The following is a 24,575-nucleotide window of genomic DNA, read 5'->3' on the forward strand; positions in this document are numbered from 1 at the left end:
ATTAGAAGTGATACAATCAGCCCAGGCCCCATTAAGCCATCAGTGTCCACCTGTGATAAAGATGGCCATTTGTTTTCTTAAAGCCCACTTAATGTCTGCTTAACTCAATTTGTCAGGAAATGTAGAACAATTTCCTCACAGCCTGAAATTTGGTAGTGGTTCAAAGTCAAAAGGCCAGGTCTAGTCCTATTCAAATGATATAATAAACAGTCTTCAAATCGAAATCTCCCTTGAGGAGCCGATGTTTACTTTTTGTAAAAAAATTTTGTTAGCTGCAAAAGAATAGCATTTGCAACCCTTCTTATTATTGTTCTTATTATTTTATTCCTAAAGCCCTGGACTATGTCTACCAGGGAAAGGGGTCATTGTTTGAGCATACGAGGAAAATAACTTTATTCTCTTCTTAAATTCAGCCAGAAATTGGTTTTAGGAAGAACAGAAGAACACTTGCCCAGCACCAGTCCCTTAAAATAACAATCACTTCTGATCTCTTCAAGGAATATCATTGTAATTGTGCAAATTTACTTTTTAGTCTAATTCTGCTTTAAAAATTCTCCATATTGCTTACACTTCTGGCTATTTGTTGGAGATTGGTATTGCTATATATACATATATATATATATATATGCCTTAAAGCAGAAATTCAAATGGCCATTTTTGAAAATATTTTATTTTGCAAATGATAATGATCAGGTGTGGAAGCTGAGTTTGCTGTGCTCCCAAATCACTGTTAATCATGTTTTTCCATCACATATGCTTAAACTTACCTGGCCGTCTCAAGGACAAAAGGAATCAGAAGACATTTCTCAGATTAACCAAGAGGGGGCTCTCTTAAATCTTCCAGATGCACTGGCTTCCTACGATTCCAAATTATTGGTCCATGCAAATCTAACTCCAATTTTGACTAGAAATTAAACCAAAACATTTAATTCTTGCTTGTCCAACAACTTCTGCATTCAAAACATTTAATTTTTGGCTCCTTGTGTTCCTGCTTAGTAGAACCGGGAACTAGCTACTGCCATTAACTCTGAAGAATACTTTCTCAGTTCACTGTGCGTGTAGGTAAAGTGAAGAACTGAGTCGATTATCTGGATAATTTAATCAACAGTATCAATTGGGCAGCTAATATGTGCAGCACAATTGAGGAAAAGTCAAGTTTAGGGCTATAAATTAGCTGGATAACTACATCATTTATCTACTTTTCTCTACAAGTAAAGAAAGCTTTAATGAATATAGTTTCCCAAACAGAAGAGAAATTGATATGACTTAAAGGTATAGGTATGGGAATAAAATGTATGTTTCAATGTAAGATGAGTAGCAGCTTGGTTTTTGGACTTAGGAATATTACTGTGAATTCTCATCCATAAACTAGTGTTGTGTTCATAGGTTTTATTTTCATTCTTCAGAGGCTTGGCCCAATAGGCAGTAAAATTCCTTGAGAAAGGATTTGATTGAGGAAGAACCAGAAATTAGAGTATGGAGCTAGAATATATTTACTTACACAGTGCTGCAGGATACACAGTCTTTCAGGTTGCAAATATATAGTTCTATGACATTTTCTTTCTTCCTAGTTTCTCTGCAAGTAGCCCTTACATCCAATATTTTCACCCACCCTATTCCCATAAGAAAAAAGTGGCAAACTCAAGACTCTGCTTACTTGATTCTGGGCTGTATTCACTAAATGAAAGATTAACTACAACAGATATACCCAGAGGAAAGTCCAGTAATGCTTTTCCTATAAATGGTTTTATCTGTGAAAATAATTTCTTTTTCTGTAGCATAGACCAAACCAAAAGTGATCATCTTACCGAGTGCATGGAATTATTTTTATTATCAAAATAGCGTATTTATTATAGAAAAGTTGGAAAAATACATTTTAAACAGGCAAGAAAATCATCCATAGCCCTACTGCTCAAAGATAACTTTGCATCATTAATATTTTGGTGTATTTCCTACCAGTCTTTTAAATTAACTGCTTGGTAAAAACTATCATCACATAGTATGTAAGCAATTGTACAAACTTACCTTAAATTTTCTATTTTTACAGGTTACAAAAAAGATTAAGTATTTATTGAAATTAACTTGAAATTTACAGAAAACTAAAAAGAAAAAAATTAAAATCACTCAATTTCATCACCATATTTTAGGGCTATCTCCTTTGACCTACTTGGCCTGCATTTGTTTTTTCTTAGGCTCCCTAGTTTAAAACGTATGTGACATAGGAATTGCTTGATTTTCCAGTCTTATCACTTTATCTGCCCTCTGCCAGGACTTAGTTTTTTTCAGTACAATTCTTAAAGATGCCAAGCATCTTTACCAAAGATTCTTAACAGTAGGAATAAATATTATGGTGCTGTCTGCAGCTCTGAGTTTTAAAGGGGGAAGAGAAAACTTGTTTAGTAACTCGACAACACAATGTTCCCACAATGGTGTGTGCTAGCAAACTCCAGAAGTCAACACCATCACCCGTTACATGTCCCCAGAGCTTTCACCTGAACTGTGAAGTGAAAGGTGGACCATAAAAAAGGCATTTCCTGGTAGTAAGGAAGGAATAGAAACCAGAGAGAAATAATTCAACCGGGAGTTCTGAGTGTTGGATCCAAACTAAGTAGAGGAAGACTCAGTTTTATTTATAATGTCTCTATTCTTGAGTTACAAATTTTGATTCATCACTTGGTAAGCTTATGTAAGCCTTCAAGTGAGCTTTTCAAGAAAGCTGTGCTATCTTGTGCAAGAAAGCAAGTAAAAGATAATTTGAGTTTGCATGCAATTTTTGGGCCACAGAATTTTTTCCCTTATAAACTCAGTAGATACTGCTTTTTCTTTTAGTAGTTAGCGAGAAGAGGCTTAGTAAAATCTGAATATTTATTTAGTCTCGCTTTTGTCTGATTGTAGGATAATGCTTTATCTTTGTCACTCAATAAAAGTTTTACGAGAGGACGTCAAGACAGAGTATCTTCTCGATGATATTTGCTTAGAATCTAACTACCATTTTCGATACTGAGATCCTTTTTGCACTCATAAAAGTTTTCTCAATTTTGTCCTTGATTATTCAATATTTCTCAAATGTTTTGGTTTCTTCCTCAAGTATACTTATAAATCTTAGATAACCTCTTAATTCTCTGACTTCTAATATGTCTTCTTCCCAGCCAATTTTATGTCTTTGCCTTCTACTTCACATTCTGGAAGCTTCTCCAGTTTGTCATCCATATCAGAGACCTAATTTTCTGGCAGCAATAATTTAGCCTTTAGTACAAAATTTAATTTTGTTTTGCGTTTTTTGTTCCCCACTGCCCTTCCTCCTATAATCTATCTCTTTATCTTCTTATGCCGGTATCTTTTACTCTTACTCTCTTATCTCTTTATGGCTTGCTGATCCTTTTATTAGACACCTTGATGTCTTGAATTCTACTGAAGATGCTAAATAGTTTTCTGATCTCCTCATCGTTGTGGTGAGAATTCTTCTGAATATATTCTCCTATCTAGAATGAGGCTTTCATGGGTTCCATGTTGCTGGGGATTTGGTTATGTTTACTCATCTAAAAAGGAGGAAATATATCCAACATTCTGTGCATACTGCCTTTTACCCTCTGCTTTGGTTCTATTCTAATCCTTGTCTTGGAGCTGCATCCAGAAGGCAAGTTGATAAGCATCTTTCTCACATGAAATCATATCTAGCTTTTTTTACCTCCTATTACCCTGAAATAGGATTTTCTCCCACCCTATTCCTTAACTCACTGGCATTCTAAAAAGATAAAGAACATAAAACATTAGAATTCCAAGAATTTATTCCTAACAGGATTTTTCCAGTCTCCACCCACTCCTCTGTTTTACAGATAGGACTACAGTTCCTACGGAGATATATGCCATATCTGAGCTCCCTTTCTCCCTTCCACCCACAAGCACCTCTGTTATTTTGTGGAAATTGCTATCTCTAAATTGTTGCAGAAAAGAAGAGAAATCCTCATCTGTAGTTAAGAGGGGAGGGAATTGGTGAGAAGGGAAAGAAGGAAAGCATTCACACTACCACAGATAGTATTAGCTATGTAGGAAAGAGAGTGCTGCCCAGTTTTCTGGTTGGCATGGGCCTTGAGCCTTTGATTCTGAAACTGGACAGTTGAAGAAAGATAAGGAGGTTTCTGTCATCTTTCAGAAAAGGCAGACTCTCTAGTTCAGTAGCACAGCTGGTCCCACCACTGGCATTTTCCAATTAAATTCAACCTGCCTGAGAGGAAATTGCACTTAAATTTTTGTCACTACTTTGACTACTTTTACTCCCTGCTTAAGCTTACTTTAAGAATTCTAATCTATTTTCTTTGTCTTTGTGGGTGTTTAGTTAAAAGTTCCAAGAGGTGGTTAGGGGTTGCCAACCAGATACTACTTTAAACCAAAAGTCAAGATTTGCATCAGCTCTTTTTACAAGCGCATCACGTTGAAAGTTTGCATTCGAATCCTTCCTTGGGGTCTGACCTCAACCCATGATTCTTTCCATTTGTGTCTTTACCTGGAAATGGTAACAGGCCCAAGAGGAGAATATTTACTTTTAGGCTTCCCATTTGCAAAGCCCTTTGAGTTTCTAAGATACCTACAATCACAAAATACAAATCAATCATTTTAACATAATTATAGATTTCAAAGTATTTTTTTCCATTTTGGGTATTTTTCCCCCATTATCCAAACCACACCTTGATCCTTTATAAAAAAGAATTTTTGACTTTGCACTGTAGAAAAAAAAAGAAATTTCTATTGGCTTGAATTGCTAGTAAGGAGGTGTGCGAATGGCCTCGAGTTATACATTCGCAGAGGAAATATCCTCCAGATGCTCAAGTCAGTCTTTTCTTGGCAGACAAGTAAGAACCACACCGAAACTGAGTTTAAAATCTTCAACAAAAAAATTCCACACACTCCTACATTCGAAATGGACATTAATTAAAAGAAGCCACCATATCCCCTGTGATCGGACTGTCACTACCATTAATCAGAGTTCACCACACAATTAACACTTTGAACTGATTAGCAAATGGAAATTATGGCAAGAAATTTTGAGGTTATAATAGCGAATGGACATATTCTCCTACCCAACTCTCTGTCCCCCATCTTTTAGATGGAAAAAAAAAATAAAAGCATCATGGTCATATCAAACGGGCAGATTTTGTTTTCTGTGAGGTGTTTGCCATTATATATTGAACATAATGTATGGCACTGTTAAGGGGAAAAAATTGGAGTCAAAGTGGCTGGAAAGTTAGGTCTGCTCTGTAGCACTGTGAGATTGTTGACATCTGCCGAGGTTGGAGCGCTCAGTAAGCAGGAAATGGGGTGTCACTCTGAGTGGTAGTTTACCATTATCCTGGCATCCTAATGAAGTGTCTGCAGTGCACAGAGCTTCTGGATGGCATCTTAACGCACGGCTAAGCAGAAGCACTTCTCTCCCTGTCACTGTCATCCATCTGCCTGCACCCTACTGTAGCCAATGGGATGGAACCATGCTACAATGTGCTATAAGCCATTTAGAGTTGCACATTGCATAATCAGTCCCATCAAATATGTAAAAAATGGCTATTATTGGTTATTTTCCGCAAACTCTGGCACCTGGAGTTTGATACATTAAAGTTGAACTTTTCCAAGTGATGTTTTTTGCTATTAATTCCACTTTTCCCCCACTCTCTAAATGGAAACGAGTTGCATCCTCATTGTCTTAAGTCTTGTTAATGGATTGAAAGAGTGGTATGAATGTTCATTAAAAACTTCACTGTACATCACACTTGGTGAATTCATCAATTTACAATATAATGGAATGGTCATTTTCTTTGAGATAACCATTTTTAAGAAAAAAGGAAAAGAATAGATTCAAATCACAAAGTGGTTGTTTTCATCTTAGAGCACATTATTCAGTTTGCAGCGACAGTTTCAGGTCTTTCAATAGATTTCTTTAAAGACACAGTATTTCACGGAGTACATTTGCATTTTAAGCTAATATTGTCAATGCTGGGTGATTAAATTTGGTGCTTTAATATTACCTACAATGACATCAAAATGCAGTGAAGAGAAGGGTATCAGTTATTAGGTGGCATGAGTGGAGCAGGGTGTGTGTGTAATCCTCCCAGAAACTTCTGGATAGGCCGCAAGTGCTCCTTCCACACAAGGCTGCAAAGCAGCTGGACTCCCGTGGCAAGAATTTAAGTGGTGAGGTGGCTACAGAGCTGAAGAGGAACTCTCTGTAATGGGCAGGGGCAAAAGGAATCTGCTAAATTGGGCGAGGGTGGAGGTTGGGGGGTTAGATAAACAAGAGAGTATAACATAATTCCATTGCATCAAGAATTTTTTCACAGACATTAAAACTATGGTAAACACAACAGCGGGGAGGCTTGCACTGCAGCACAGTGGGAAGCTTAAAGCGTCTGCCCGCTCTCTGCCTGGCTCTAACCACTGCTAGAAGTCTCTGACTTCCATTAGCACTCAACAATTCACCCAGTTCCCCAGAAAAGGAGAAAAATCCAAGCAGCAGAGGCCCTTGCTAATTATAGTAAATGCTCCCAGGTTACCCTATTTTGGGGGCAATAATAGCAGGATGGTGTTAAACTAGAACAAAAGAGACATTCTGGAATCAAAAAAAAGAATAAAAGGGTTTGTTTGTTTTTTGTGCTTGTTTGTTTTAAATCAGTGTACCCTTTCATGAGATTGATAAGGCAGGGTGTTGGAATATTAGACCACCTTTTTAAAAATGAAATTTTAGATGACTGAACCAAATTGTAGCCAACTCCTTTTGAACAGTAAAAGTACAAGACTAATTTCACAAATGGCTTCCCTCTCATGGCTTCCCAATTTATACACAAGTCTCTGAAACAGATACGGGTTTTTCTTTTGGAGGAAATTTACAATAATACAAAAATTAATATGGAACCAAATGTAACAAGGTAAGAAAATACTACTTGATAGATTAAAGTGGTTGGTTTGTTTGTTATTTCTCAAATAAGTCAAGAACTAGAGTTATTTGAAAAAAATCTGGGCTTCCTCAAAGAGAGACTGGTCTGCTGGCAATGGCCGGAAACATTTAAAATGATAGACTTTTTTAATGGAATGTTAAGTGTTTGTTTTTGCTAAATCCAGGCTCAGGGATGCTGGTTTCTTCATTCATATGCCCCAGCTGCTGTCAGCATTACAGCACATCAGCTCTCCTTCATGTGTGAATATTTCTCCAGAACTCATTTGCAAAAGAGTCGAAGCAATATTAAACACCACATCCAAACCTCTTTTAAACATACAAAGAAATGGGAAAACACATCAGAACTAGACCATTGAGAAAATCTTCCTTTCAAATTTACTGTTTACTTCACATGCTAGTATAAAATATCCCACAAAGTCCTGTTTGTGATCCATTTGAAACAATCTTGATTTGCTTAAATTGTCACATTCTTCTTGCACATTTCTTCATAAATGCAAAAAATGGCAAAGAATTCTCCTCCCTCTTCATTATAAAAGTGTAGAATTTCTGGCTTGTTTATTCCTAATGGAACACTTGAGAAAGAAGAAAATATATAAATATCTCTTTCAGAAGATTAGTTGTCTCAATCTTTTCAAAAGAGAGAATTTGTTCATTTCTTCCTCATGGTAAACAACTTGGGCTTTTCATTGTAATTTCCTATTGTCAAATTAATGCATTTCACTTTACTGACTTGGTCCATGACTCTAAAACCTTGTACCGTTTAATATCCTTATTTCTTCCATACTATGTGTTAATGTCTGTCATTAGGATATACATAGTTAGGGATAGAACCCAAGCATCTTTTTAAATTTGTTGGGAGCAACTTCTACTCCATTGTAATGTATTAAAAGAGTCTGAAAAAAAATCGCAATCTAACAAATAAAAGAAAACTATGGTTTACTCTTCTCGAGAAAACATTTCCAAGCTAAGAATTTCAGATAAGAAATGGCATAAGTTTTTTGTTTTGTTTTTGTTTTTTTTAGTGTTTCAAATCAAGCATAAGTAAATTTTCTGACCTACTGGTAAATATTCTATTGACAAGGTCAGGAACAGAGAAAAGTCTGGCCACCAAGACAGAAGAGAACATAAGTATTAAAAAAAAAAAAAAAGTAGACAGTTTATCCACTTTAATTTATAAAGTACTGGACAGTCTTTAATGGAATGTTTGTTCAGGAAAGTTCCCTAACTGTAATGAAATTGTGTCCATATGCGCAGCTACCATATCCATGGTTCTTCAAAAAGTTATATTAAGGATACTAATGAAAAATGGTTAATATTTTCAAGAAACTGTAAAAGAGAGAGAGAGGGAAAGGAAAGCAAGCTGTGGCAAAAAACCTAGGCTCAGCAGCTTTCTATGGGAAGTGGTGAAATGTGACTATGTGATTTATAATGAGAAAAGGTATCTACAACATACAATTTTCTACCTAGCTGCAAATAATAATTCATAGTGATGTCCCTTCCAGATAAAAGACCTTTGCTATGTAGGACCCATGTGGTAAAATGATCATGATAAATGTCAGACCAGTGCAGGTAACGGCTTTACAAACCATTAAGATTAGCTGGCTCTTTTTTTCTGATGATAACAGTCACCATGCTGTGACTCTACGTGGTAATAATATCTCAGCCCAGATAAATGCCAGAGCTAGACAGAAGTGTTTATCATACCCAGTTCAGAAATGCTGACTAAAGTTACCACATGTTGCCTGTTTTTGTTCTTTTACAATAGTCTCACAATTAAAAAAAAAAAAAAAAAAAAAAAAAAGCTGATTCATAAAATTGTTGTATTCACCATTTCTTAAAGGATTCTGATACTTAATGCAATTTGCTCTCCCCTGTTCTCGATGTCACTCTGTGGCCAAGTCAAATGGCCTGTCCGGACAAACAGCCCACCACACTAGCCATTATCTCCTAGAAGTCTCTTGTTCAAAATGAATGGTAGTGAAAAAAGTTTATTACGTTTTCTTTAAAAAATATTTTACCCCAAAAGACAATGAAAAGTATTTCTGAGTTCATATTTTTCCAGATTGCATGAGGGACCCTAAGTTGTTTAAAGTAACATTTTTTAAATCCTCTGTATACTTAATTTGCCAACCAATGGAAAGATTCAGAACACTAGACACATATGCAAAACTTCAAACCTGGAAAATTGTTTATAGGACTTCCAACCTCATGAAAATATACAAAAATAATGCTTATTATAAATAGGTACTTTTAATATTTGAAATGAATTTCTGGTTTATGGTTAGCAGGTGTCAAATGACTCAAAATGTTAAGATTTGTTTTTAAAAGAAGCTGGTGAAACCAGAAATATATGAATAAATATAGTTTAAGGAAAATTCACAAAAGAAAGCAGAGTTCGAAAGGAATGAACTAGTGACTGTTATTTTCTCATTACAGTCTATCACCTGAGGATGAATTAGTGTCCTGTGTAAGTTAAAGAAGTATACTTTGGGCACCATGATACCTTCAAAATTACTTTGAAGAATAAGAAATTCTAGAGAGGACAATAAGACTAGGCTTTTCCAGTGATGATTACTGCTGGGGTATCAGCCGTTGCCTTACCACTTGAATTCAGACAAAGACAAGGGCATTACTGCAGAATTGAGGAGCAGAAATTTGGGTTGAAGCGGTTTTGTGTTGACAAAATTCTAGGGAATGTTACCATTCTAAAATTGATTGCACAAGAACAATACCTTTTATTGAAAATTACCTAGGGCCTAAAACTTTAATACTATTTCCAAACTAGCCCCCAATGTGAGGCCCATGAAGCAGAAGTCCCTAGAACAACCCAGTTACATGGAAAAGAAAAACTGATTTTATTGTTTTCATGAATGTATTTTGGGATGAATAAAAAGTTAAGAATAATGATTAAGAGGCCTTCAGAAGTTGATTTAATAAAAGTTGACGTTCATTGATTTGTGTCAATTGCATTTCTCTATTATTTTGAATTTTTTTTTTTTTTGGTAGAATTAACTAACATCTCATAAGCTTTTTTACTTTAATGGATATTGTAGAAGATCCCTTCAGTCAGAAGAAAGAGATTATGACATGTCTTAAATTTATTCATCTATTATGACATGTTTTCTGTTTTATCTGCCTTTCTGGACTATAAAATGGCTGAAGGCAGGGATCAACATTGTATCTGCCAAGGGTGATCATAGGCCATAATAAATATTCATTTTCTTCAACCATATGTACGTATATATGTTTAATACTCTATAAATTATTCAAGAAATACATAAGTTTATATTTCTTTCAATAATTTTCTGATTGTTTATTGCCAGAGAGTAGGAAGAGAGGCAGAAGGAAACAGAGGTTGCTCTTACTGAGATTAGGTTTGCTCCTAATGATGTGATCTGGATGGCCTGTCTCCTCCAGGACAAGCACAAGAAGTAGTCTCCTGAAACAGTGCTAAAGTGGCCACTGAGATCTTTCTGCTTCTACTGTGAGAATGAACTCATTCTCAGCAACCAGACTGTTGACATCCCAGAAAATGTCCACATCACACTGAAGAGACTCACAGTTATTGTGAAGGACCCTAGAAACCCTATGGAGGGACTTCAATACATCAATGTAGAACTCAGTCTCGAAGGAAAGAAAAAGAAGAGGCTTTGGGTTGACAAATGGCGGGGAAATAGAAAGGAACTGGCTGCAGCTCTCGTGATCTGTAGCTTCTACACATGATCCAGGAAGTTATACTGGGCTCCCATTACAAGATGAGGTCCAGATATGCTCACTTCCCCTTCAATGATGTTATTCAGGAAAGTGGGTCTCTTGCTGAAATACAAAATTTCTTTGGTGAAAAATATATCCACAAAGTTCAGATGAGGCCAGGAATTGATTGTTCAGTATCTCAAGCCCAGGAAGATAAGTTAATTTTTGAAGGAAATGACATTTCAGCAAGAGACCCTTCCTTAAAGGGCTTGTTCACTCAAAAAAACAAACACGAAAAAAACAAAAACAAAGCAAAATGGAACAACAAAAAAAAGCTAAACATATTGTGCTGGTTTGGATGTATTATGCCCCCCCCCCTCAAAACACCATTATCTTTGATGCAATCTTGTGCGGCAGATTGATTAATCTTTTTGATTAGGGTGTGAACTTTTGATTGATGTTTCCATGGCGATATGACCCACCCAACTGTGGCTGATGATTTTGATTGGATAATTTCCATGGAAGTGTTACCCCACCCCTTCAGGGTGGGTCTAAATTAAATCACTGGAGCCATTTAAATGAGCTGACAAACAGCAGGAACTCAGTGCAGCCGTGAGTGGCATTTTGAAGAGCAACTGAGAGTGACATTTTGAAGAGGAGCTGCAGCTAAGAGAGGACAAAATGCCCCAAGAGCAACATTTTGGAGAGCGCTGTTTTGAAATGTAACCTGGGAGCAAGCGGATGCCAGCCACGTGCCTTCCCAGCTAACGCAGGTTTTCAGGATACCAATGGCCATCCTTCAGTGAAGGTACCCCCTTACCTTGGACACTTTATGGCCTTAAGACTAACTTGGTAACCAAATAAACCTCTTTTATAAAAGCCGATCTATTTCTGGTGTTTTGCATAATGGCAGCATTAGGAAACCGGAACACATATCCTGGAAGGAGAAACTATGGGTTGAAGGGAAATCTGGTATGCAAATGAGGTGATCAAGTTTAATTCATAGGTGGTACCCACTAGAGGAAAAAATGTGTTTTAACCAAGTCAAGTATATTCAGTTCCTGCTAGGTCTTTCCTGCCCTGTAGATATTATTTCTCGAGTTGAACTGTTTTTGGCATAGCTTAACAGTTTACAACCAAACTTACCAGCATATTACAGACATTAAGATTAAATATAAGATATGACCTTTACATTTGGGGAGGAAATTTTTTGAAAAATTGCAAATTTCCAGGTATGGATTAGGCTGCAAGCTATGATATTTCCTTGTTTATGTTGCCATGACACTTCTATTTATGATACACCTACTTATGAATTTTAACCAAATACTCTGATAATTAATGACATTCTGTATATTTACAGAAGCATCACATACTGTAGGCTGCTTCTCTTTTGAAGGAATGGTACTAAAGAATAAAATGTAAGGCTTCATGTGATTTTGGATACATCCTGGAACTATGACCAGTCATGTGTCAGGGATGATAGAGAGGGGCATCAAGCAAAGAAAAAGGGTTTTATTAGGAAAGGAACCTACATTTTTTGAGTACCTGCTATATGCCATGCATTTATGTACCTAAAACACTTACTTCTACAAAAATCCTATGAAATAGGTATGATATTACTATTTTTAAGTAAGGAACTTGGAGCATAAAAAGTTTGAGCAACTGGTCCAAAATCAAACAGCAGAGCAAGAATTCCAATCAAGTTCCTTCCAACTCCTCCGTGATATACAACTTCTTTCATTTAAAACATGAGCTGAAATTATGTATGTATTTGTATCCATTTGTGAGGCTTGAATTTGCCCCCAGAGTGCCTCTTTCTAAAGTGAATGTGAACTATTTAAAGATCATTTTTGAGACAATTGTTGCCAAACCTTGGAAGATACCTTAACACCAAACTCAAGTTTAATAATTAAAGAGCATATCCTCAAAGATGCTTAACCAATTGTGAGATATCCTGAAACAAATAAAATATTCTTGGAGGATACCCATTCCTCCTATAAACAAGGGACTGCCCCTAACTACATTCTGAAATAGCTGTCATATAAAATGTATTAACCTAATAGAAACTAGAGAACGGCTTACTTCCAAATATAGCCATGACATATAAGTGACTTATCATGTTTTTCAAACAGGATGCATTATACATCCAAGAATAACTTTCAGAAGCAGAACAGCTGTGATACTGACCTCCTTAAAACAAAAGGGAATAGTTGTCCTTTAAGAATTGTAGATAAATAGAATGAATAGAAATCCCTATACATTGGCTACTGGGAGAATCCGGTCTTTTCTTCCTCTGGGTGAACCCATATAGCAAAACAGAATTTATGTTGAAATATAATTTACTGTGTGGTTATAAATAAGTTAAGAATAATAAATGCATGGATAATAGAGCTGGAAAAGTGTCCAGGGTCATTAGATCCAGGGTTCTGCACTGCACAGGACTCTTTCCATCATCCTGGAACTTTATCTTATCTTTTTGCAAAAAGACATTCGGTTGTAAATGTCCTTGTTTTAGTAGCAACATTTCATGCAGATAAATGCAAATATAACTACCATAAACCACATTTCTAAAAATGTGCCCTCAAAACCATGAATTAGGGGGAAACTATAAAGCCACATCCTTATCATTTTATTAAAGGCTATTTCACATCATGTAGTAGATGTTTCTTCTCTAAGTCTGTTGAAGTTGTTTTTACACGAGCTCATCATTAACAATGAGTTCTGTGTAGTTGGGGAAGAAGGAGGGAGTAGTTAGTAATAAAACAGTTGAGAATTGCCCATTGGGTTTGTCAAAAGTGAAATACTAGAGAAAGGTTTTATGTGCAGGTGTCGGTTCACAGCTTAGAGACTGGAGAGACTATTTTGATAGAGGTAGGGAAACCAAAATGAAGTTTTTAAAGATCAGAGAGCAAACACAGAAATAAATCATGAAGGAATGAGGGTAGTGGCAAAGATGAGAAAACGAGGAAAGAATTATGGAGTTGCTTATTATTGGAAAGATTAATAATGTGTGCCTTAATCTACATTTTACCTAAAAGTTGCCTTGATTCTTTAGATGGAAAAAGTTCCCTTTTTCCTCTCTGGTCATAAGGTAAAGAAGTCAGAGATCTCTCAAAGTCTACTCAAAATTTTCAGTCTTCACAATAATGAAAAACCATATGCTGAAAGAAAAATATTAATAGAAAATGCCGTCTTTCAGATGCTCACTGAAACAATTGAAGACAGTTGACACAACTTTAGTAAGCTGTGCATGAATCTTAGCTCATTAACCACTCCTGTGTTATGTATGCTGTGTTATGTATCCCATTCCTAATATGACGCATCAATAAACCAGATCTGAAAAGGTGTCATTTTGATTTTAATATATCCAATTGTATTTTTAGATGTTTCACCACTTAGAAGTGATTGTGTTATTTCCTGATTTTACAGTTCAAGGAAGAGTGGGTATGGTATTGATTTAAATGGGGGACCACAGCTTTCTTATAACATTTTCAAAAGATTTTGTCCTGATTAAGTTGTAAGACAAATTAATTGTTCCTCCTTAATAACATCTCAGCCCTCTAGAAAATATTATCCAGTTCCCCCTCCAGGACTTAAGTACAACTTAGCCACAAACATTCATGTACACACTTGTCCAGTTCCTCAAGTTCGTGTGACAATAGAGAAAGAGAGAAAAATATTTCTATAAAATATTCCTCATGTAGGATGTTCTTTTGTAAAGATTCTTGTAAATTATTGAACTATTCACTGATCTGATCATCAATCTCTCTTCCTACCACAAAGTATTCAATGCGTGTGTAATGCCAGATTACCATTACAATTGTGTTTTCCCCAACTGGCACCAACTACAGTTTGAATGAACTACAGCCAGGTAATATGCTAACTCATGGAAATAAAGGTTGGCCCAGACCTAGCTTGTGCCTCAAAATAGGTGAGAGAGAATAAGGGTGAACATTCATGGAGTACTTACATTTTACTGGTGCTTCTGCTGGATGTATTACCTACTGTAGAATACAGTCCATAACTACCTTTTAGACATTTTCCAAAGAGAATAAATAACTTGCCCAAGACCACAGAGTTAATAAAAGAAGTGTCACAGAATTCAAACCAACGTCTGTCTATTCCAAACTCCATGTTCATGTCATTCATTTGTTCTCTCATTCTTTTTTTCATTCATTCACCCCACTATATACTAGTATAAGCACTGCATGGCTTTATAAGAAAATTCCCAGGATAACAGGAGAAAACAAAAGCCATTCCGACAGCGGGAACACCTCATGATGTGTTTTATAAGTAGAATGTTTTAAGAGCTGGAGACGCAGAAGAGGGAGCCCTGACTTTGTTTAGGGAAGTTCACAATTCTTTTACCTGGTGTCTTAACAGACCTGGTCGAGTTTTCATTCTTGCCTAAGTATTATGTCAGAGACCTTGCAAATTCAAGTATTTCCAGTTAAATAACCCCACCCCTTTCTTAAACCATCCTTCCTGGTTCATATGTTCCCTAAAGCTGGAGATTCCTGGCTGCAGTCACTAATTCTATTCTCCACTTATTTCTCTCAAAATTAATTTGTGTCTGCTACTTTTGTAACCCTCAATATCAACTGAAACATTTTTGAGACACTGATATCAACATGGTCATTACTAAGGTCAAAGATTTCAGTGAAATTAGAAAGGTCTCTCCCTCCCACCCCTCTCCCTCTCATGCTCTATTACTCTGTATCATTGAGGGACCCCATTCTTGGGGTACTCAGATACCTGATAAGTACTCAGAGGAGTACTCAGGAGCTAAGTATTAGTTCATTCCAATATGTCATCAAAGTTACCATAAATGCATTCCTCTACAATAACAAGCAGCAAACACTATGGGACAGAACCTACACATTGCACCCCTCTCCTACTTCAAGGTGAACTTTCTATCTGACCAGGAACACTCTTGTAGAATGCAGAGGCATCACTTGCCACCAAATTTTGTGAAAGCAATCCAAATATCAATCCCAACATTTTTTTACTGCTTGAACCAAGAGTTCACAGGATCCTTATGTAAATTACACCCCTACCATGCCAAATTATACAGAATGTATCCACCTCTTCAATACAGACCTACCTACCTGGGTGTGTGGCATTAGCTTCATATGAATAGAAACAAATTATCCAGGAATCTTAAATAGTTTTGTCCTCAGCATCCTGTTCATTTTCTTTATTGACTTTTTTTACATCTTTTTCTGAGTTTCTGGTGTCCATAGGTTCCAACTGGTCCTATGAGGCACCATATTTCCTTAGCATCACTAAGTTAAAAGGGGGCTTTCTGCCCTTTTGGTAGAAAACATTAGATCTTCTGGTGGTAATGTTGAAACTAGCCTTGCTTTATTTTTCTCTCTCTCCCCTTTGTCTCTTTCGTTTGCATTGTCCAATCCATAATATGTTGGAAATCTTCTAAGAATAACTTCAATTTTGAATACTTTGACTGTGGGAGGCATTATTTATAGACTTTTGTGGTTTTAATGTGGAAAAAGAAAAGATTCCAAGCAAAGTTCTACTAGGAAGACAGCCCCCACCTCACTTTAGTCAAATACCATCTTCTGCAGAATATTTTCCTCTAATTTCTTACAAAAAATTCTTTTGCAACAACAGTGTATTAAAGAAACTGTCTGTTCCTGAACTCTTTCTTAACCCACTAAGTATAGCTTGCATACTGAATAACAGGAGATTATGAATTGAGTTTTGGAATCGCATCATATCACAAACTGTGTCTGGTCTTACTGTCTATTGGAGACCCATCCTCAAAGGTGCCTCTATATAAGGGCTTATTTTTGTATGTCAAATCCAGAGGCAGGCAGAACAGGACCATCTGACTGCTCCACAGCAGCAGGGAAGCTCTTTCCCACCAGCTGCTACTCTCTGGTACAACCCTTCCATCTACATTTTGGGAAGCAGAAAGAAGAAAAAGCAAAAAGAGTAAAGAACTAAAACAGCTTCCTTGAAACAGCCTCCCCAGAAGTCTCATATAACTCTTAAGTCTCATTGGCCAAACTGGGCCACACATCCACACTAGCTGCCAGGGAATCTGGGAAATGTGTCTATTACCCAATGGGATTGTCTTATTAAGGAAGAAGAGAATGGATATTGAGTGGGTGTCTGCCTTATTTTTCTCTGATACATCACTTTTTCCAGTAGAGGCCTCTTTAGAATCATCAGGAATTCTGTGCCAGAAGTTAGAGTTAAAGTACAGAAAGAAAAATATGTTAAGTCACTCTATTTAAGTGTTTAAGTTCAATAAATGATTAAACTTCTAGATGGGTAGGCGCTGGTTAAAACTATGGAAAAATGAATTCCCTAGAGTGCTAAGTAACTCAGTTCTTGTTTTGCCATCCTTGGCTATAAAGGAAAAATTGAACAAAATGAGGGAAAGCAATCTATGTAGTATGCAGTTTTGAAGAACCTCCTATTTTTATAATGTCTATGGGCAGGTATTAGGCTATTTCAAATTTTCTTTGCTTTTTTTTGCATTCCCTTATTGTACAACAAAAACAAAATATGTTAGCAGGGAAAGATAATATAGAAATAATTTAAAATAAATTTGTGAAATAAAATATATTTGTTACTGAATCTCTGTGTATCTTTGTGCATTAGTTTCCTACTGCTGCTGTAACAACTTACCACGAACTTAGTGGCTTAAAATGAGGCAAATTTACTATCTTACAGTTCTGAAAGTCAGAAGTTCCATATCAGTTTCATTGGGCAAAAATTCAGGTGCTGGCAGAACTACATTCCTTCTGGATGCTCTGTTTCCTGGTCTTTTCCACCTTCTAGAGGCCAAGCTGATTCCTTGGCTCATGGCCCCACATCTCCCTTTGCTTTGGTCGGCCCAACACTTGCACTTTCAAGCCCTGATTCTCCTGCTGCCCTCTTTTAAGGATCCTTGTGAGTGCTTTGAGCCCACCTGGATAATCCATGATAATCTCTCCATCTCAGAATTCCTAATTTGATCATAACTGCCAAGTTCCTTTTGCCATGTATGTTAACATCTTCGCACATCCCAAAAAATAGGAAATAGATGCCTTCGGGCCATCTAATAGGACACCTTCATTCAGCATACCACATCTCGTGAAATAAGAAAACATTTTTAAAAATCAGTTAAGTACCTGATCCTAACAGGAAGATCATCTCAAATTCACACTGTTGCTGCTTTCATATTACTGCGATCTAATTCAAACTGAAGAAACTCCACGTAACTATGTTGAGTACACCTGTTCCTTTTGGCTACTCATTAGGACTTTTAGTTGCTAAGCCTTAGTGCAAAAGTCTCCTAAGAAAATTCCCTCATTCACCTGTGAAATCACATTCTTTTCTAACCCTCCTTTAATTTTTTTTTTCCAGAAAAGCATGATAACAACACAAGAATTGAAGCTGTAAAATCTCTCGTACAAAAACTCCCTCCTCCAAATCATGACACCATGAAAGTCCTCTTTGGACATCTAACTAAGTAAGTTTAAAGGGTTTCTGGGTGAGTCGTTTGCTAATTATTTTCTAAATGAGCAACATTTTATTTCAGATCTCTTAAGACCAGAGTTTTCAAATACATCCATTCCAGGTTTTCCACTATACCTGATCTAGGTCTTTCCTGCAGAAACTGGAGAATGTTCTTGAGATAGGAAGGAGAATCTACAAAAGGAACTCCTGAAAGAATTTATTTTTCCTGGCCTTTACAACAAGTAGATGTTTTGCTGATGGTTAGAACTGTTGCCAGAGCCCTGGAGAGGCCATCTTTACTTTAGTATCTGGTATAATGAAAAGAGCATGAAATGATTTAGACATGGGTTCAAAATCCAGCTCTACTATGTACCAAGTGTTGTGACCACAAATAAGTTATTTAAACTCTCTGAAACCCAATTTCCTTATTTGTAAAATGTTGACTCAGATTGATAAGGTGCCTTCCATGTAAACAGCTAAACGAGTATCCCAGGCAGGAAAGAAAATAGTGGCTCCAAAGAGTTTGATTTATTTGAAATCAGGAAGGAGGCCAGTATGGCTAGAGCAAGATGAGCAAGAAAGATGGTGTTAGCAACTGAGATCGCAGACATTAGGTTCTTGTGGGCCACAGTGAGAGATTTGGATCCATTCCAAATACAATGAAGAAACATTGAAAGGCATTAAATTGGGAGGGTGCAAAAATCACTCTGGCTGTCATGGGATAATGGATTGCAAACCTGAAAGGAGGGAGACTTGTTAGCTGGCGACTCTAGTAGTCTAAGCAAGAGATAAAGGTGGCTCAAGTGGAGCCCTAAGAGAGAAGTGGATTTGGATATGTTGGAGGTGCATTCAAGTTGGATTTGCTGATAGTTGGGATGCAATGGGTAAGGAAAAGAGAAATCAATTTTTCAGCTTCGATAAGTGGTGAAACAGTAGTGCCGCATACATAGATAGATAAAACTGAAGAGAAGCAGCATGAGTGATGGGGCAGGTTGTAGTGCTCCATTTTGGACATGTTAATTGTTAAATGTCTTTTACTCATTTGACTTCTGTTAACACCTTCATCAGATAAAGGAAATTGTAATACAAGTGAGACTTTAGGCTTTCACCATACACACACAGTAATGTTGAAGCCTGATAGAGTTTCAAATAGATTGGGTGGTTTTGCTTTCCTGAGATTAAATCATCATCATTTTGGCTTCTTAGTCCTTAATTCCTTGGGATGGGCCATTCCTGCAGATTGTTTAACTAATCCATGACATGATTTTCCAATGTACAAGTAATACATGTCAATTGTAAAAAGTAAATAAATAAGCATAAGCAGCAGTCATGCATATACTTTAAAATGTGAAATTTGCCTACCAACCTCTCTTAGCCTGCTGAACAGGATAACAAACATTTTGAGATATATGTATATATATCCTTCTGCACTTGTTTCTAAACACATGCAAACATACGTGTGTTTGTTTATTGTTTTCAGAGTACGTAGAAATGTATGTTTGTTTATTGTATTTAAAGTATGTCCTATGGTAAAAATATTCTGCAACTTTTTATAACTCGTGGGCCACCTTCCATTTAATTAAACAGATGTGTCATTCTTCTAATGATGGCAGAGGATTCCATTGTATGGATAGTTTCCAATTTGCTGAACCACTTACTGCATTATAGAACTTGTTTTAACCTAATTCATCACATTAGTTTCTCTCTAATTTTTCTCTCAGAGGGCAACCTTGTCTCAAAGTTCAGCATGCCCCTTCTTATCACTGCCTCATATTGGCTATAATAGGAAACCCAGTGTATTTTGATGACAGGAACTTGGACTTTAGAGAAAGAGGGAGAAAATAATACACAGAGAAAGAGAGCTGGAGTAAAATCCTTGTTCATTGTGAAATTAGGCAAGTAAAATAGGAATAAATAATACTAACTGTATCTTGTGATTATGAGAATTAAATGAGATAATGCATGTAAAATGCCTGGCACAAGGTGAGCATTCCTCAAATGTTCATTTTTCCCCCCTTAGGATCCAGAAACACCATGAAAGGGTTTCAAGTTACAAGTAAGACTGGAGTCCTTATCTCAGTAATTTTAACTGCACCAAGTCATAAAACAAATGGAAAAGTATACTCTCTAATGCTATACAATACCTAGTCCTGGAGTTCTTAAGAAATATCCATTACTCAGTCTCAATTATTCCTTTTCTTTTTTTAGCTGAAAGAATAGCTATAAAATGAAGACTAAGAGCCCAGCCAAATCCTCCAAGAAAAAAAAAGGGGGGCACATAGATGAGAATCTATCCAGTTAAAAATCGTCAAAGGATGAGAGTCCCCCACCCTCAGGCTATATAACCCCAGCATTAGCACTTAATTTCTGATCATGTATCTAAATAATTCCCTAATTTTGTTAGAACTTTTGTTTAGTTCAGTGGAAATATAAATAGATGTTTTTAACTAAGACTTAAGATCAGATAATTGTATTACTTTCACAGCATTTGTATTATGAAATACATCATTGCAGATGGGGAGAAAAAGTATTATTTTCCAGCCACCATCCTTTCCTGGGTGGTGTGACCATATTCCACCCTGCACCAATTTATAAACTGGGTTTAATTATGCACAAGTGTGTGCACACGATTATATCTTGTTAAGCATTTCTTGCTAAATTTTTGATAAACAGCCAATCGTGGCATGTCATCAAAGCCTGAGAAGACTAAATAAGAAGATTGTTTAACGAGAATTTAAATATATTCATGTTTGAAAGAATCATTAGAATGTTTTCCTTAGTCTTGATGCATTTGGTAGTTCTTCAGAAAATCTACCGTCAACACATGTATAGAGTGTTTATTCCAAATTGTTGCAAATATATATATAAATTTTGAAGTTTGTTTAGTGAGGGTCAGGGAACATAATGAAGTGCCACGAATTCCACTTGACCTACGTACTCTACAGCAAACAGAACTCCATTTTTGCAGAGCTCTGTGTTCAACCCTTTCCCTCAAAGCACAGTAGCTACCAACTGAGAAAGCTTGATACAACATAGTTGAATAAGAGGGTTGAAATATGTTCTGTCCACAAAAGCTAGAATTTTTAAAGGAGTGTGATTACGTTAGAAATAATATTGTACAGTGGCTGCACACCCGAATAGTCTAACCATCCAGAGTCCACATTCTTGATCAGAGTCAAGGTCAAGTTCTGTGCTTCTGCTGTGATAACTTGAGACTGGGGATTCAGAATAAGCTTTCATATCAAAATGCCATCAACCAGAAATTTTTATGAATGACCATTTCACAAATTGGCTTTACAGTGATAAGCACTGGAAAGTCCTGTGGTACTTCCTGAATCATCAAATAAAATGGCAAGTTCTATCTCTATAAAGTATAAGTGTCAAATGCATTTTCCTACAGCCTGTTTCTTTGGAAAGGCAGGGAGGCAGAGTGAGGATGAAGTTAATGAGAAGGAGGACCTAGAAAGATGGTTTACGTGCTGACGGGTAGTAGTTAGAGGATAAGAGTCAAGCAAAGAGGGTAAGTGAGAAATAGGGAACCACTCAACTGTTATGTACCAGACAATGGCATGATGTATTTAGTGTTTATGAAAGAGTTGTCTGAACAGGGTGTAGGGTGAAAGGGATGAAAGAAGAGGAAACAGGAGAGGGGAGAAGAGGTAGGGGAAGATGATAAAAGAACCCAAGAGACCATAGGGGAGTGGTAGGTGGATGGGAGTGATGGGTATCAAATAGAAAGAAATGTTGCAAATCTTGAGACTTTTCAAAGGGAAAATTCACACAATGTATTTCTCTCATCTTTATCCTCCGCATCCAGTCACCCATAGAGATTATTCTGAGGTTGCAATAAAATTTTAAAAAGTAAAAGGAAATATTGTTTAGAAGGGTGCCCTTTCCTCTCTTTTGCAAATGCAGACAGGGGAACAAAGAAGGTGAGGCTATGGAAAACTAAAGAAATAGGGTGAATCCCATTATAGTAGGTGTGTACTGAATCAAAGCCACTATATGCTGCTGGTTGGGATGTATAAGGGAACAACATGTTGGGAAGGCCATATATATAATATATCTCAAAACTGAAAACTTTTCAAATATTCATAATTTTGAGCCAATCATCTTATATTTCTGGGATTCTATCCTAAGTAACAAAGAGGGAAAATGTTTATGCAGAGAAAACTGTTTATAACAGCATTTTTTCACTGATGGAATCTTGGAAATAACTAATTGTTCATTTAATAGGGGAAGGGTTATATAGAAGAGCTTTGGAGAATGTGGTTCATAGCAAGAATTATACTTTAATTTCAGAAAATGCTTGTGTTAAGTAAAAAAAAATTATAGGTATAAATATGTGAAGAAAGTTATGCATATGGAAAAGACTGAGAATTTTGTTGAAGTATTAATATTTTCTTCTTTGAGTTGTTCAATGATGAAAGATTCTTTTTTTTTCTTTTCTTTGTGTGTTCCTTTTTCCCGTTTAATAACAGTATAAAAGGAGACATTGAGGTTAAGAAAACAGATAAAGAGAACAGACTTTGGAATTAGCAGATCTGAATGTGTCTTGGCTCTACCACTCACTGGATGTGTAATCTTGGACAAGTCATTGAACTCAAAGCTTCTGTTTCTCTCTCTGTAAAATGGAGAGCATAATAGATTCTATTCCTGTGGTGAGGAATAAATGAATAATGCCTTTAAAGAATTTTTCACAGTATCTAGCACAAATTACATACTAAATAAACTTCGTACATAGATAAGACCACTTTTATAATGAGGGAAATATAAAATCATTTTTTAATGAAATAGGAAGAATAATTAGGAAGAATTGCAGAGGCTATGTGGGGAGAAATTTCTTCCAGATTTCCTGGCTTCCACAATTTCTTCATTCCGTCTCAGAATCATTTCCAGAATCTGGGTTTCCTTTCTGGGCTGACTCACCCAGTTTCCCAGAGTCCCAGTGAGACTATTTTCATATCATTGACAAGCCAGTGACACCCCAGTCCCAACGCCCAATCCCACCCAACCCTATTTTGTCACCGACTCAAGGTCAACGTGACCAGCATTTTGTCCCATGTTCTCGGACCCAACTATTTTCCCCTTCCAAGTGACAGACAGCTTGCTGATCTAGGCTACCAGACTTTTAGGCAGGCGTGAGGTTGGAGGCAGGCACAGATCTTGCCAAGAGCCTTCCCTGTTATGCATTCTTCTAGGAACAGTTCTCTTGCTTTGTTGTCTAACTTATCGGAATAATTCTCATGGTGAGAATTTCCTGCCAAGCTGTACAGAGCACTGGTGGAAGCTGGTAAGTGAGATTTTTGAAGCAGGTAGGGCTTTACTGGGTGCCTCAAATCACCCAGTGTAAACTCTCCTCCAGTCCCATCAACTACACATCCACCTAGGACAGGCTCTGAGCTTTTGAAGTACAGGGAATCCTGTTGCCATTATTATTAGTAAGCCATGCTAGCTATTGCTGAAGTATTTTTTTTCCACATTTTTATTTCTAGGATAAAAATAATACAGGATGATTAAAGAAAATTTAGAAAATAAATACTAAAATATTTCCATGGAGGGACATCAATCTATTTAACCAGCTTTACTTTGTGGCATGCATTTTGGAAACTAAAACACTCTCAAACTGTTAAGGGAAGGAGAAACACAAATGAACATTCAGTTCCCATACATTATTCAGAGAAAGTCAAAATGACTTAGAAATGGGTTGCTTTCAAAGAAGACTTAAGGTATAATAACATCCATTGATTTTAATGAAAAAGCTTTGGAAGACTATATTTGCCATAGGTTTTAGGTGCAAATAAACTTACTTGTAGGAGACTTGCACTTTGTAAAATAGGTTGAAAGGAGAGCTAAAATCTCTTTTGGATCGACTCTAAGACAATCGGCCAGCTGTTCATAGAATTCCAAGGTGAAAAAATGATATGGCTGAATAGACAAATCTCATGGAAGCATGCCAGCTGAATTCCTCGTTGAAAGGGGAAACTGTTGAGCTGTGGCTATTTTGTGAGAGTAAACCGATATTTAAAGCTTCTCTGTGGTCTTCATGGATATTAAATGAAATATCCTACAAAAGCATGTCAGAGGCAGCTTAAATGATGATGATCTAGAAATATAAGGCTCGTATGAGGAAACAATGGTGGGGAAATATTTCTTCCACCCTATCTTTAAAACAACATTGTGGGCATTTCTGATATTTGAGGGGTGAGGGGGAGGATTAGATATGGTTAAAGACTGGACCTTAAAGCCACAAGACCTTGCCCTTTCCTCTGGTCATCAAGGGCAATGGCTGGTGGCTCTCTCTGTCTGCATCCAGGCTTCTGAAGGCTCAGCCATGGTGTGCTTTGGAGCAGGCTGTGTTTTTCCATGCTGTCTTCTGGCACTGCACCCTTTTTCTGTACACTTTGGTCTTTCACCCAACCACAATACCTGATATCCGAAGACTTGCAGTCCATGCGTATTTTTACTG

At 36.7% G+C, this 24,575-nt stretch overlaps 1 protein-coding gene across 2 annotated transcripts in view; it reads left to right on the forward strand.

Annotated features, from left to right (window-relative positions):
* Positions 1 to 24,575, forward strand: part of ARHGAP15 (Rho GTPase activating protein 15) — a 653,013-nt gene that overhangs the window by 573,740 nt on the left and 54,698 nt on the right. For both annotated transcript variants that reach the window (XM_037850077.1, XM_037850078.1), the window contains exon 13: positions 18,014 to 18,119. In XM_037850077.1, coding sequence (XP_037706005.1) covers positions 18,014 to 18,119 — 106 coding nt within the window. The remainder of the gene's footprint in view (positions 1 to 18,013; positions 18,120 to 24,575) is intronic.

This window comes from Choloepus didactylus, chromosome 9, assembly GCF_015220235.1.
Source record: "Choloepus didactylus isolate mChoDid1 chromosome 9, mChoDid1.pri, whole genome shotgun sequence".
NCBI classification, from domain to species: Eukaryota; Metazoa; Chordata; class Mammalia; order Pilosa; family Megalonychidae; genus Choloepus; species Choloepus didactylus.